The sequence below is a fragment of the Stegostoma tigrinum genome, chromosome 4 (genome assembly GCF_030684315.1).
Source record: "Stegostoma tigrinum isolate sSteTig4 chromosome 4, sSteTig4.hap1, whole genome shotgun sequence".
NCBI lineage: Eukaryota > Metazoa > Chordata > Chondrichthyes > Orectolobiformes > Stegostomatidae > Stegostoma > Stegostoma tigrinum.
The window spans coordinates 30,343,809-30,358,848 of record NC_081357.1 but is presented as its reverse complement, the minus strand read 5'-3'; the positions used below and the strand labels follow the sequence as shown (position 1 = coordinate 30,358,848).

Sequence of the window (15,040 nt, the reverse complement as noted above, 5' to 3'; positions counted from 1 at the left end):
GGACGACGGGAACAGAGGTGCTTCTCGTCAAAAAGAGAAAGGCAGCTTACGTAAGGTGGAGGAAGCAAGGGTCTAGCACAGCTTTAGAGGCTTACAGGCTTGCTTGGAAGCAGCTCAAAAGTGGACTGAGGAGGGCCAGGAGGGGGCACGATAAAGGCTTGGCGGGAAGGATTAGGGAGAACCCGAAGGCATTTTACTCACGTGAGGAATAAGAGAATGATCAGGGAGAAGGTAGGACCGATCACGGATAGCGTAGGGAACTAGTGCGTGGAGTCTGAGCAGATAGGGGAAGCCCGAAATGAGTTTTGCGCTTCAGTTTTCACTAAGGAAAGGGACCTTGTTGTGAATGAGAACTTTGAGGAGCAGGGAAACAGGCTTGAACAGATCAAGATTGAGGAAGTTATGTGCTGGAAATTTTGGCAAACGTTGAGATTGATAAGTCCCCAGGGCCAGACCAGATTTATCCTAGGTTGCTCCAGGAAGTGAGAAAGGAGGTTGCTAAGCCGCTGGCAAAGATCTTTGCTTCCGCACTCTCCACGGGAGTTGTACCGGAAGATTGGAGGGAGGCAAATGTTGTTCCTCTTTTCAAGAAAGGGAATAGGGAAATCCCTGGAAATTACAGACCAGTCAGTCTTACGTCTGTGGTCAGCAAGGTTTTGGAAAGAATTCTGAGGGATTGGATTTATGACTATTTGGAAAAGCATAGCATGATTAAAGAGAGTCAGCATGGCTTTGAGAGGGGCAGGTCATGCCCCACAAATCTTAGAGTGTTTTGAGGAGGTCATGAGACAGTTTGATGAGGGTCGAGCAGTGGATGTGGTGTAGATGGACTTCAGCAAGGCATTTGATAAGGTTCCCCATGGCAGGCTCATTCATAAAGTCAGGAGGTATAGGATACAGGCTGATTTGGCTGTCTGCATTCAGAATTGGTTGGCTGACAGGAGGCAGAGAGTGGTTGTAGAAGGTGAGTATTCTGCCTGGAGGTCAGTGCTGAGTGGTGTCCCACAGGGCTCTGTTCTTGGGCTCTGCTCTTTGTAGTTTTTATAAATGACTTGGATGAGGAGGTCGAGGGGTGGGTTAGTATGTTTGTTGATGACACAAAGGTTGGAGGTGCCGTTGATAGTATCGAGGGCTATTGCAGTCTTCAGAGAGACATTGACAGCATGCAGAGCTGGGCTGAGAAATGGCAGATGGCGTTCAACTTGGACAAATGCGAAGTGATGCATTCTGGAAGGTCGAACTTAAATGCTGAATATAGGATGAAAGGCAGGATTCTCGGCTGTGTGGAGGAACAGCGGAATCTTGGTGTTCAAGGGCATAACTCCCTCAAAGTCGCCACCCAAGTGTATAAGATTGTTAAGAATGCATATGGTGTTTTGGCTTTCATTAACAGGGGGATCGAGTTTAAGAGCTGCGAGGTTTTGCTACAGCTCTATAAAACCCTGGTGAGACCACACTTGGAATATGGTGTCCAGTTCTGGTCGCCCTATTATAGGAAAGATGGAGGCTTTGGAGAGGGTGCAAAGGAGGTTTACCAGGATGTTGCCTGGACTGGGGGGCTTGTCTTATGAGGAGAGGTTGACTGAGCTCGGACTTTTCTCTCTGGGGAGAAGGAGGAAGAGAGGTGACCTAAATCGAGGTGTACAAGGTAATGAGGTGCATGGATAGAGTTGATAACCAGAGACTTTTTCCCAGGGCAGGATTGACTGCCACGAGGGGTCATAGTTCTACGGTGTTAGGAGGAAGGTATAGTGGAGACGTCAGAGGGAGGTTCTTCACCCAGCGAGCTGTGAGCGCATGAATACTTTGCCAGTGGTAGTCGTGGAAGCAGTCATTAGTGACATTTAAGCGACTGCTGAACATGCACATGGACAGCTGTAAATTGAGGGGAATGTAGGTTAGGTTATTTTATTTTTGGATTAGGATTAATCCATGGCACATCATGGGCCAAAGGGCCTGTACTGTGCTGTACTTTTCTATGTTCTATGCTCTGCCTGACAGAAGAGGTTATAGGAGATCATTATCAGGACCCAATGGTTCTTTGCTGTGGAAAAGCTGCCAACATCAATGAGCCGTATAAATGGAGCCCACGGAAGGAAGTTTGGCTTCCGTCATGTTCTGGGCTAGGTACACAACCATTTGTAGTTTTGTACAGTCCTGGGCAGAGCAGTTGCCATACCAGGCTATCATGCACCCAGACAGAATGGAGCATCTGTAGAAGTTGGTGAGGGTCCCTATGGACATGCCAAATTTCCTGAGGAAGAAGAGGCGTTTGATGTGCCTTCTTGGCCATCACATCTATTGGGGAAGTCCAAGACAAGTTGTCAGTTATCATCACACCAAGGAACTTGACACAATCCACCCTCTCAACCTCAGTTCCATTGATGTAGATAGAGGCATGGCCTCATCACTTCTTTCTGAAGTCAATGATCAGTTCTTTAGTTTTGCCAACATCAAGAAAGATGTTGTTCTCATCACACCGCATCACCAAGCCCTCTATCTCTCTTCTGTATTTTGACTCTTCATTGTTGAATATCTGTCCTACCATGGTGGTGTCATCAATGAACTTGCCAAGGGCATTCATTCAGAATTTAGCAACGCAGTCGTGGGTGTACAGACCATAAGACATAGGAGTGGAAGTAAGGCCATTCGGCCCATCGAGTCCACTGTGCCATTTAATCTTGGCTGATGGGCATTTCAACTCCACTTACCTGCCCTCTCCCCATAGCCCTTAATTCTTGCAAGATTAAGAAATTACCAATCTCTGCATCACACAGGGAATACAGTTTGGGGCTGAGAACACATCCTTGAGAGGGAGCTACAGTGTTGACTGTTACTGTGGAGTAGGTGCAATTACCAATCTTCACTGATTGCAGTCTGTGGGTTAGAAAGCTGAGGATCCAGTTGTAGGGGGTGGAGCCGAGGCCAATGTCTTGGAGTTTTGAGATCAGAGGGGACAATGGTGTTGAAAGCAGAGCTGTAGTCAATGAGCAAGGGTCTGATGTCGGTGTCCTTGTTGTCCAGATGTTCCAGGGATGACTGCAGTGTGAGGGATATGGCATCCACTGTGGACCTGTTACGTCAGCAGTCAAATTGTAGGGGATCGAGGCAGGCTGGGAGACTGGAATTGATGTGAGTCATGACCAGCCTCTCGAAGCATTTCATGGTTATTGAGGTCACAGACACTGGGCAGTAGTCATTAAGGCACACTGCATGTGCTTTCTTGGATACTGAGATGATGGTGGTTTTCTTGAAGCAGGTGTTGACTAATGCTGTAAACATGCAGGAAATCTTGCTCCTCATGTTGCAGCATAAACAAAGACAGCCTACTGTCAAATCTAATAGTTTTTAAACACAACTACTTGTTTCGTGGACACCTGTATTATTACCAGCTTTTTGCTCCAAATCTATTTCATCAACAGAATTTGAAATTTTCAGCTGGCCATGTGGAATCTCAGCTCAGAACCTAGGTTCATTAGCCCAGACCTATGATTACTCGCCCAGTAATTTAATTGTTGTGCTACTTTACCATGCAATATCGTTAATAACATTGTGTTTAACTGTTTAGTTTCTTCAGAGAGCAATTACAAGGCGGCTTTATTTGTTGCTTTCCACATTAGCTGAAACAACATTATATTGATCATCCCAATGATCACAATATAGATCAGAAAAAAAAAGTGCAAGTTCAGTATTATCATGCATTCTGACCTAACTATAAAATACTTTTCTTATTTCTAACAAAATCATAGGAATTCTGCAAATCATCTTGAGAAAGCAGCTCAAATCTGATAATTCCCCATTTCTACAATTTTCCATCTCTACAGTCACAGACACAGTATTAACCAGCACCAACATTCAGTGTTCAGTATTTACTAGAGTTCTTACCAGCTCATATTCATCAAAAAGCTGAATGAGGGAGGGTGGAATGAATAGATGGAAGCCTTGAAGAAATGCATTTATCTGAGGCTGAATAGCACGAGTCATTCGTAATTCAGTAACAAGCTGGACATATTCATCCTGAAGAGAAAGTTAGCCATTTAATGTTCAAAAAATACACTATTTTAGAAAAACAGTTAAGTGAAATAAATGATTGTTGCAGACTGCCAACTATCTAGTTAACACATTTAAATACAAACTCCTTGCAATTCATTTAACAACACTTCTGGAAAGGTAGAGAAACAATTTACCAAAAGCTTTATTGGAAAAGCACTTTTAAAGATGGCACCTACTAAAAATATTCTGAGCTATTAAATCCCTTTCACATGACTAGGTCTTATCGAAATCTTAGCATGGAGACCTCAAAGTTTTGGAAAATCTGCACACTTCTATAGCTGCTAGTTCATTCTGTTATGAGGTAGTAGGAGGAAGTAAATGTACTGTAGCTGAATTTGCGATGATGTTAAAATAGTTATAAAGGCAGCTTGTATAAGAGACACTTTACAGATTAAGTACAGGTTAAGTTAGTTATCAAACTTAGGAAACGGAGTTTAATAGGGGAAAATGAAAAGTTGTTCCTTTTAAAAGGAAGAACAAAAGAACAGTAGTATTTAAATGGAGGCAAACTGCAAAAAGCTGCACACAAAGGCACTTTAGGATAATTACGCATGAAACACAAAGCTAGCACACAGATACAGCAGATAGTCAGAAAAGTTAATGGAATGTTAGCTCTTATTTCAAGGGGTTTGGATTATAAAGGGGGGGGGGGAAGTCTTATTGCCATTTTATATTATGGAAAGCTGAGCCGTTCTGGTCCCCTTATTTAAGGGGATATGTTGTTTCACTTGAGGCAGTTCAAAGAAGGTTCACTAGGATGAGTGCTGGTAGTCAACAGGCTGGGGCCCTACTCAAGAGAGATTAGAAGAATAAGAGATGATCTTATTGAAAAGATTCTTGAGGGCCTTGATAGGGTAAATGCTGAGAGGGAGTTGCCCCTCATGGGAGCGTCTCGGACTGGGGGCATGGTCTCAGATTAAGGGGTGCCCAATTTAAGACTGAGGTGAGGAGGAATTATTTTTCTGAGGGTTAAGAATCTTTGAAATTCCATGTCACAGATCGCTGTATATTTAAAGCTGTGATCGATAATTTCTTGGTCAGTGGGGGAATCAAGGGTGAGAAGGCAGGAAAGTGGGCGTGAAAAATGTTGGATCATGTATGAAGGGCCAAATGGTGTACTCCTATTCCTATTGCTTATGGTACCGGTGATTTAAATTTATACATAAATCCTGCATCAGAACAGTAAGATTCAAATGGTAGGAATGAATTAAAAGGGCACCCAATAATAGTTCAGAAATGGATGAAGTACAGATATTACCAAATTATACACCGAGATACATACTTTGGAGTGGCAGAGGTGGTGGAAAAAGGGACAGGATTTGATTTTTTTTTGGGGGGGTGCGGTGTGAGACTGGAGGAGAGGGCTGTCGTCAGTCAAGGATCATCGTCAATATGTCTATGAAAATTCCTTGTGCTCGGTATCACTCATACCAGAAATAGTATTTAAAAAGAACAAATTTAGACTTTACTAGAAACAGCAAACGCAAGAAACCTTCTTAAAAGCACATCTTTTTTGGAGAAAAAAAACAATAGAAATTCTTACGACATTTGCCAAACACCTCACTTTTGGATATGCAGTCCTCACTTTAACAATTAAAACACCATTGATTTCTCTGCACTCCAATTTGATAACTTACGATTTCTGGATTTTAATTGTTCCATCAACAGCAGCCATGCCTTTAGCTGCCAAAGCCCTGAAACGCTCTTCGTAAATCTCTTTGCCCCATCTTTTTCTCCTTAGAATGCTCCTTGAAAAGTACTTTCCAACAAGCTTTGGTCACTTTTTTCAATTCTTTCATGGCATGTGGACATTGCTGGCTACACCAGCATTTATTGTCCATCCGTAGATGGCTGAAGGATTGTTAAGAGTCAACCACATTGCTGTGGGTCTGGAGTCACATGCAGGCTAGACCAGGTAAGAATGGCAGATTTCCTTCAGTATAGGATATTAGTGAACCAGATGGGTTTTTCCAACAAACAAAAACAGTTTCGTTAGACTCTTCATTTCAGATTTTTACAGAATTCGAATTCTACTTTGAGCTACAGCAGGATTCGAACCTGGTCCCTGGAACATTACCTGGATGTCTGGATTACTGGTCTAGTGATAATATAACAAGGCTACTACCTGCCCATGGCCTAATATCTCCTTGGGAAACTTGACATCAAAATGCCTTATTCAATCTGTTCAGGGGTGTGGGCAGCACTAGTTAGAACGACGCAGTCCTAACTGCTCTAGAGATGGTACTGGTGAGCTGTCTTCTTTTGAACTGCTGGAGTCCTCAAGGTGCAGTGCTGTAAACAAAGAGTGTTTCAGGATTTTGATCTTGCTGGAGTGAAGGAGTAGTGATATAGTTCTAAGTGAGGGTCATATATGGCTCGAAACTTAGAAGCGGTGGTGCTCCCATGCGTCTGCTGCACTTGTCCTTCTATGGTAGAGATCACAGGTTTGGAAGGTGCTGCCAGAGGAGACGTAGTGAGCTACTGCAGTGAGTCATGTAGATGGTACGCACTGCTGTCACCGCACATCTGTGGTGAAGTAATTGAATACTGAAGACGGTAGAGGTGATGCCAATCAAGTGGACTGTCTTGTCCTACATGTCAAAGCTTAAGCATTGCTGGAGCTGCACTCTTCCAGGCAAGCAGAGAAAATTCCATCATACTACTCACTTGTGTCTGATAATGGAAAGCCATTTGGAGATAGGATACAAACTAGTCACAGTGAAATGCTCTTCTAGCCACAGAATTTATTTGGCTGGTTTAGTTCAGTTTCTGGTTAATGGTTACCCTAAGTGATGACAATGGGGGAATTCACTGATGGCAGTGCCATTCAATGTTCCACTGATTCTTCACTCTGCAGACCATTCAACCCAACAGATCCACATCAACGCTCCAAAGTGTACCCGACCTAGACCCACTGCCCTACCCTATAATCCCTGTAACTCTGCACTTACCCTGGCCAATCCACCTCATCCATCTTGTGGATGTCTCAGAGGGTTCAAAGACAGTCAACTGGCTCAATCTCAGGATTAAAAATGGTACAAATGCATTGCTCACCAACTGCAGGAAAGAATTTTGAGGAGAAAATCTGCAGAAAAATTACACAGAAATGGAGAAGGACAAAGTGCATAAGCAATTTTCAAGAATAGTTCCAGAAATGAGAAACTTCAGTTAAGAGGATACATTGAATAAATTGGGAATATTCTTGGGAAAAAAAAGGGAGATTTAATAGAAATTTTCAAAATCATGAGTGGTTTCGCAAATGTGGATAGGGGAAGCTGACTCCACTCAAAAGGAATATGAACGAGGGGGTATAGATTTAAAGTGATGTGCAAAAGTACAGGTGATGTGAGGAAAAAATATTGCCACTCAGCGACTTGTTACAGTATGGAATCACTACCTGGAAATGTGATAAAGGCAGGTTCAACTGAGGCATTCAAGACGATGTTGAATGGTTATTTGGACAGAAATAGTGTGCAAGTGTATAGAGTAAAAGCAGGAGTTTGGCATTAGGTAATGATGCTTGTTTAAAGAGCCACTGCAGACATGTTTGGCCAAATGGCCTCCTTCTGCACCATAACAATTCCACAATTCTGAGATTCAGAAAGCTTGTGTAGAAACAATGGGCCAAACTCTCTCATTCTGTGCCATAACAATTCAGTGATCCTGTCATTGAAGATACCTTCCAAAATGTTCACAATGAGAAGAAAGGACTTAACCTCCACAAGGACTGTGTGGTGGTCACTGCTATTGATCCTGTCAGCAATGGATGCATTTGCAACGAGGACAGTGGCAAGTAGACCTGTTTCCCTCTGGTTCCTGCATCGTGTCCCAGGCACAGCTTAGCGGCTCTACTTTAGGACTCAGCCAACTTGATCAGTTGTGGTACCACCAACCCATTCTTAGTGATGAATATTCAAGTTTCTGAACCAGGGGATGCTCATAAACTGAACTTGTTAAAGCACCACTTGACGTAAAACTAAGATCACATATGTAGAGATAGTGGTAATTGCCGATGCTGGAGAATCTGAGATAACAAAGTGTAGAGCTGGATGAACACAGCAGGCCAAGCAGCATCAGAGGAGCAGGAAAGCTGATTTTTCGGGTCTGGACCCCAGCTCTACACCGTGTTATATCACAAATGTAAATGGTAGTAAGTCAATGAATTTCAGAATGCGATGATGTGGTCTGAGAGAACAATTCAATAAGTCCTTTCCAAGTCTGCTAATGAATATTCCTCAAATTTGAATGCCTAAACTCGGTTCTCATAGCCTGCAGATGTCCAAACTCTCCTAATTTAGAAAATTCACAATAAGTACTTTATAGAATGAGCATGTTATAATGACTATCCAAATCTTTGTTAAAAGACTTCAAACAAGTAGACAGAAAAGTGGCAAATCTGTACAAAACATGACAGAGCAGAGACACATTGCATTTCATGCCTCCAACATGACATGCAACAAGTTTATATATCAGTACGATGAAGCAGAATGAAGGTGATTTGTGTTCATGGTCCTGGGGTTTGGAGAGAAGAAAATCGGAGAGAAGTTTTAGAAATCCTGACACTTCATTAGCTGTTCTGCAGCCATCAATTGCCTTGAAGTCAGTATATAGAATATATAGGTTTCCTGAATTTAATACCAGTTCCTTAGGCAGTGTTAAACTACATTTACACACAAAAAGAAACTACTGAAATCTATCACACATCTAATTGATATCAATGTTTCAGAAGTGACCCAACATTATATCAATATCAACATAACAAAGTGTGGAGCTGGATGAACACAGCAGGTCAAGCAGTGTCTCAGGAGCACAAAAGCTGACGTTTCGGGCCTAGACCCTTCATCAGAGAATCATCATTCATCAGAAAAAACACATCAACATGTTGTGTTTAGAATTCGTCAGAGATTAAAATTTTGTACCGACTATTAACTTTTCTTTCCTCAGTTTATACTTTTATGGTCCCAACCAAAAGGCACTATTCAACAAGTCAGAATCCAGTTTGAAACGTGACCTGATTTTTTTTTAAAGTTAGTTCACATGGGAGGAGTTACCTAGGAGATATTCACAAAGGTTTCAGATTTACTTCAACGAACGAAAGTCAATTGGGCAAAATAAATTTTTTAAAAATCTATCATCTTCAAAATTTTATACAAAAGGCATTATGATGAAATTACTTTTTCCAATCAGTTAGCTGGCTGTTCAGTCAAGATCACAAAGTTAAAGCCCTCTTTATAAATTGTATTTTCTTGCAAGTTAATGTTAGTCAACTAAATTAGATCCAACTTACAAGCACAGATAGAGAGCAACGTATCTGAAGGATGAAGTTTTTGACAAGAAAGGTCATTCAGCTGAGTCTTATAATGAATATTACTTCTTTACAGTAATCACAATTCCTGCACCAAAATGTGTTTGTCCAAAAGTACTGTTAATCACAACTAGGTATAATGCATAGTTCTGCTAAAAAAATTCCAGATGCATGAAGAATCATGTTAAAAAGGTACAGTATTTAATATATTTTATATCGAGCAACTGTGAAATCAGTATACAGAAACAATGGTTCTGTTGCCATACGACGGATAGCATTAAATCTAACTGTTGATGAGCAATCAGGCAGGCAACATTTAAAAAATAACAAAACTCTTAATTGAAACAGCATATTAAAATGCTGACTCATGTCAGTATGCAGTTGACATCAAAACTTCTGAAACCATGTATGCTGTCCCACAAAAAGGTTTGCTCAGCTAGAATTCTAATCCCACTTTGTAATGAAATAGTCATTGGAGCGCAGTGCCAAACTCTCACATAAAAAGGGGCTGCTTAAATAACATAGCAGGGAAAAGATTAAAGACTAACTTACCTTATTTTCCTGGGTGACAAGTATACTTATTCCACCAGGTTTCAAAGGCACCTCTTCCATTGCACCAAATACATCAGTCTCAACAGAAAATGTAAGTTCTAGGCCAAGGTCACTAATATCATTGTCCAGAATCCACTGAAGATTTTTAGCATACTCAGGGTCAATGGAGGCTACATCTTGGTAGTTTACAGGGATACCTGAAAAACATGTACAGACATGAGAAAAATCCATAGCGCAAGTGCTGCAGCAACTTAAGGCAAATATTTGAAAGACCAAACAAGAAATATATTAAAATATATAACAAAAATCAAAACCCTGTATACACAAGCAAAATGACCACACCTTCAGCCATTATGGAGACTACGTTCAAAGTTAACTGATGATTTCTGATTTTTTCCAATACTAGATCCTGTAGAGAAATAGATGCTTTTTGATTTTTATCTTGCTAGCTATAACGCACCTCATTTTATTTTCATTGTCTTTATCCTTTGTTCACCTGTTTCCATGCAAAGAAAAGGAAACAAAGTGGGAGTGGAGAGCGTATGGGAGGAAAAAAAAGGGAGGGAGGAAAAAAAGGGGAGGAAAAAAAGGGGAGGAAAAAAAAAGGGAGGAAAAAAAAGGGAGGAAAAAAAAGGGAGGAAAAAAAAGGGAGGAAAAAAAAAAGGGGAGAACGAAAGAAAGATTATAATCTGAAATTGGGCACAGTCTCAGAATAGGAATTCGATAATTTAGAATTTAAATGAGGGGAAACTCAGGGGTTTGTGAATTTTTGGATTCATCCAGCCAAGGGTTCTGGATCGAGGGATATTGGGACTGGGGAGTAAGCTCTGGGATCCATAGGTTCTCCTCCTGATCCTATTTTATATTTAGTCAGAACTTTTTCTTTCTCCCTTCTGATTTCAAATGCAATTATCTTGCATCCCCTTCATTAATACATTTCCCTCCTCTGTCCAGCATCCCTCTAGATCAAAGTCTCAAAAATGAACTATTCACAGTGTAGCTAATGTACAGCTTTCTCCCAGTTCAATGTTATTATAGGAAACCAAAGACAAATTGCATTAATCAAAATATAAAGTTGTGACTTAAACAATTCTTACCAAGGATATGTTTGTAGAATGACCGCGTAAAATAGATGTTAACCAACTGTCGGTGATAAAGTGCCAAACCTAGAATTTGCCCTGCAAACCGAAAATAATTTAGGTGATCTGGATTCACAGAAGAATTACTGTTGGGCTGGAAGGTGGTTCCTGTAAGAACAGAGATGTCCCTTATGCCATATACATATTAAGAGGTAGTATTTTAAAAATTCAGTCTGCATTGCACAATAAAATCAACAATTTGAACTGAAAGCAAAGTGGAAAAATTCCTGTTTTGTATTTTAAGGGTCTCAATTTGATTCTGTACATAAAACCACTTCCTTGCAAATCCACAGGGGTCACATACCATCAGCTGACTGAGTGAAAAGCGCATAGTCTGGATTAATTATCTCACTGGAAAGGATGTCGAACCATTCACGTACCACACCTTGACCCTGAATATAGAAAAAGGAATAAAACTGAAAACATACCATATTAATCATTTTTAAAGTATACAGATACTGAATTTTAGCTGTCCATTCCCCTATCTCTCCCGACTATATGCCAAAAAGTGTCTCTCAACCAAATTTATTGCAAGCCTCTCTCAATATCATTTAGAGCTGGTCACTTTAGATGCGAATGACAATAACTAATTCTCCCAATTATTTTGTATCTTGGTTTACATGCACTCTCCTCCCTTGCACTGACCATGAGGGAATATACACATCTAGGGCACCAGGAATCCACGCAGCACTTCTCCACACCACGTTGTGAGAACTAGAAACAAACTGCTACAGAAATTGCAAACTTTACTACAAATCTAAAGTGGATTCATTGGGAATGAAAATAAAACAATATTTTATAGGTCTGCAGTGACAATAGTCAAAAGAAACTAATAAACATGGTTAAACATGCAGATAGATTTCAAACAATTCCATCTGATTTCAAAATTTCTTTTCACTATTGTCTATCTCCCATTCTCGACCACCACATAGTGCGCATTCATACTTCCGTTTGATATTTTGACATGGTCAACTTTAAGAAAATCTCCTCACAGGATTCAAGTGGAATGTAATATACCAATACAAAACAAAATAATTTGCTCAACCAAAATATGTGTTAGTTCACTGATAATGTTGAAATGAATCAGCAAATGGACCTGGGACAAAACACAATTCATGCTTTCAAGTATTACAGAACGAAACTCATTCAAGGATGTCTCTTTAGAGAATAACCTTTGAGTTTTTTAGCATTACCAAATAATCACAATATTGATTTAAATATTTCTATATTGCTACTGACATGATCTGAATCAGTCGTGTATTTATTTCTTCAGAACAACTACGTATTTTTTTCAAGTTTATTTAAAAATACGTACAGTAACATACCATGCCTTCTTCACCATGAAAACGCACAGCAACGCCTTGCTTCAATTTTTCATAGCTTGTTTTTGACACAACTTCACAGCTGCTCTGGAAAACTGAATCTGCAAGCAGAAACTCTGCATTATTAAAGCTGTTCATCAATAGACAACGCACACAATACAATTCACATAAAGCATTTTAGGGTGCGTTTTCATAGCTCTCATACTGTTTTCACCCTTCTTTTTGATATTCAAGCCAGGTCTTATAAAAGTAATGCAAAACGTTATCATCATTTCAGCAATCTCACTCAGTCAATTCAAAGTAGCAGACAAGCAGCAAGAGATGCTGTCGTTGTTTGGCTCGACGAGCTGGTTCATTGTTCTAATAGCGTTTCATTACCCTGCCAGGTAACACCATCAGTGCAGCCTCTGATGAAGCCCTGTTGTGTTTTCCCGCCTATTATTAAAATCTGGTGTCCGTTGAGCCTGATTACCTCCCTTCTGGTTTCCTTCGCAATGGCGTGTATGCGGGGTCCAGCTCTATGTGTTTATTGATAGCTTTCTCAGTGGGGAACCAGGCCACTAGGAATTCCTGAGCTTGTCTCTGCTTGGCCTGTCCCAAGGTCCTGGGGTTATCCCAACCAACTGTATAGAGAAGTGAGTATACTCAATCATCTCCATCCACGTGGATAAGAAAAACCAATAGTTTGATTGGGACAACCCCAGAGTCCAGGATCAAGGGTCAGTCCAAGCAGAGACACGCACAGGAATTCCTAGAGGCCTAGTTCTCCGCTACTTTATTGTCTTACATCAACAAACAGAGCTAGACCCCATATATACTCCACTGCGAAGGAAAACAGGAAGTGAGGTAATCCAGCTCAACAGACAGAGTTTAAATAACAGGCGGGAAAACACAACAGCACTTCATCGGAGGCCACACTGATGATGTTACCCAGCAGGGTAATGAAACGCCTGCAGAAAAACAAACCAGCTCAGCGAGCCAACCAACCACAAATTCGCCACCCAAGCTACAAATCTACTCAAAAACCTTAAAGGAACAAGAGAAATCCCCAGTTTCAACTACAATTTTCTAGGGAAGAAGTCAGCTTTCACTAGTATAACAATCAACAATGCAGCAAAATCTCTACTGCTAACCTAATCATTATTTGTGTGGGAACTTCCAGCAAATGTATTTCTGCTGTTAAGCATGGAAATTCAGGCAGCTGTTGTCAGAGATTCCCTACTCCTCAAAAATGTACTATTGTTCATTGCCATCTGACTCACCATGCAAACTCAATGGCATGCAAACAGCGCATATACCTAACAGATACAGAATAAACGCACCAAAATCAGATTTTTTCATTAAAGTCCAAGTATGCTCTTAACAGCATGTTAAGTCCTTATTTTTGCCAAACAACGCCTCCAGCATTGAAAATTAATCTTAACTGTAGAATACCATCAGTTATTGCTTGATACTTTTCAAAAGAAAATAAGTCTCTCATCTGCCTTTCCCCCCCCAGTTCAATTCTCTGTACCTGATTTGACATTGAATTCAATATTTTCACTGGTATTTGTTAGTTCAGAGTCCTCTATTCAGCAGTGACTTTCAATCTAATTGTTTGTGTTATTCACACAAGTCTCAGATGCCCTCTATGAAAGTGCTATGAATTTTAGATTTAGGGAGCTCGCTTCAAAATGTACAGAAGACAAGAGAAAGTCTTTCTACTGTTGATAGATTCAAGAAAACAAAATCTACAGAGGGTGGATAAATAAAACAAGGCAATAATATTACTGATAAATGGTGAAGGTGAAGTTGACAACTTGAGTAAACTAGACTATTCACAATCTGGTCTCATATTTGGCTGAAAAGAGCACTAGCCACACATTTGCATTGTCACTCAGACTGTCTATTTCCATCTTCATTATCACTGGCGGATTCTGTTCTGCCTCAAATTCACTGGCCACTGAGTTTCAATTCAAGCGTTTGTCACCTCGAAACACAACTATTCCAACACACCCGTGGTGGATCTTCCACATTCTACCCACAATAAATTCGAGGTCAGCCAAAATGCTGCTGTCACTGACCTTTCTCACTCCAAGCCTGTTCCCGATAAGCATGCATTTGCTAATCCACATCAACTGTGAGTCAAGCAATGGCTTGATTTTAAATTTTTAAATCCTTGTTTTCAAATTCATCTATGGCTGCACCCATGCCCATGTCTAATCCACTTCAACACCACAATCCTCCAAACTAAATGCATTCACCTATTTCTAGCCTCAAAACTCTGCCATCTTAATCACTGCACCATTGGTAGATTATGTTCTCATCTGCCTAGATCCAAGCTTTAGAACTCCCTTCCTACACCCGTCTCTTTCCTCTTTTAAGAGGTTCCTTAAAAACCTCTGACAAAACTTCTGACTAACATTTTCTTATGTGGCTCAGTGTCTCAGTTTACTACCGAAGTATCCATGAAGTGCCTAAGAATGGTTTATTCCAATAAGTCCCTGCTTAACATCAACTCATTTAATGTTGGTGATAATGTTGAAGCAAATACAAGTGTCAATACATCCATTTAATATCATGAATTTCTCTTCAGCGTAGTACATCACAGACCAACCTGTGGCCTGAAATTATAAATTATCCCTTCCCCGGTGATTTCATTCCGAATTCCCCAGTCCTGAGTTTGTCAT

The 15,040-nt window shown here is 40.6% G+C and overlaps 1 protein-coding gene across 2 annotated transcripts in view; it reads right to left on the bottom strand.

The window, feature by feature from the left end:
• hace1 (HECT domain and ankyrin repeat containing E3 ubiquitin protein ligase 1) overlaps positions 1-15,040 on the bottom strand; it is an 89,380-nt gene that overhangs the window by 15,815 nt on the left and 58,525 nt on the right. For both annotated transcript variants that reach the window (XM_048531114.1, XM_048531115.1), the window contains 5 exons: positions 12,375-12,472; positions 11,354-11,441; positions 11,008-11,157; positions 9,911-10,107; positions 3,886-4,017 (listed from right to left, as the gene is read on the bottom strand). In XM_048531114.1, the coding sequence (XP_048387071.1) occupies positions 3,886-4,017; positions 9,911-10,107; positions 11,008-11,157; positions 11,354-11,441; positions 12,375-12,472 (665 nt within the window). The remainder of the gene's footprint in view (positions 1-3,885; positions 4,018-9,910; positions 10,108-11,007; positions 11,158-11,353; positions 11,442-12,374; positions 12,473-15,040) is intronic.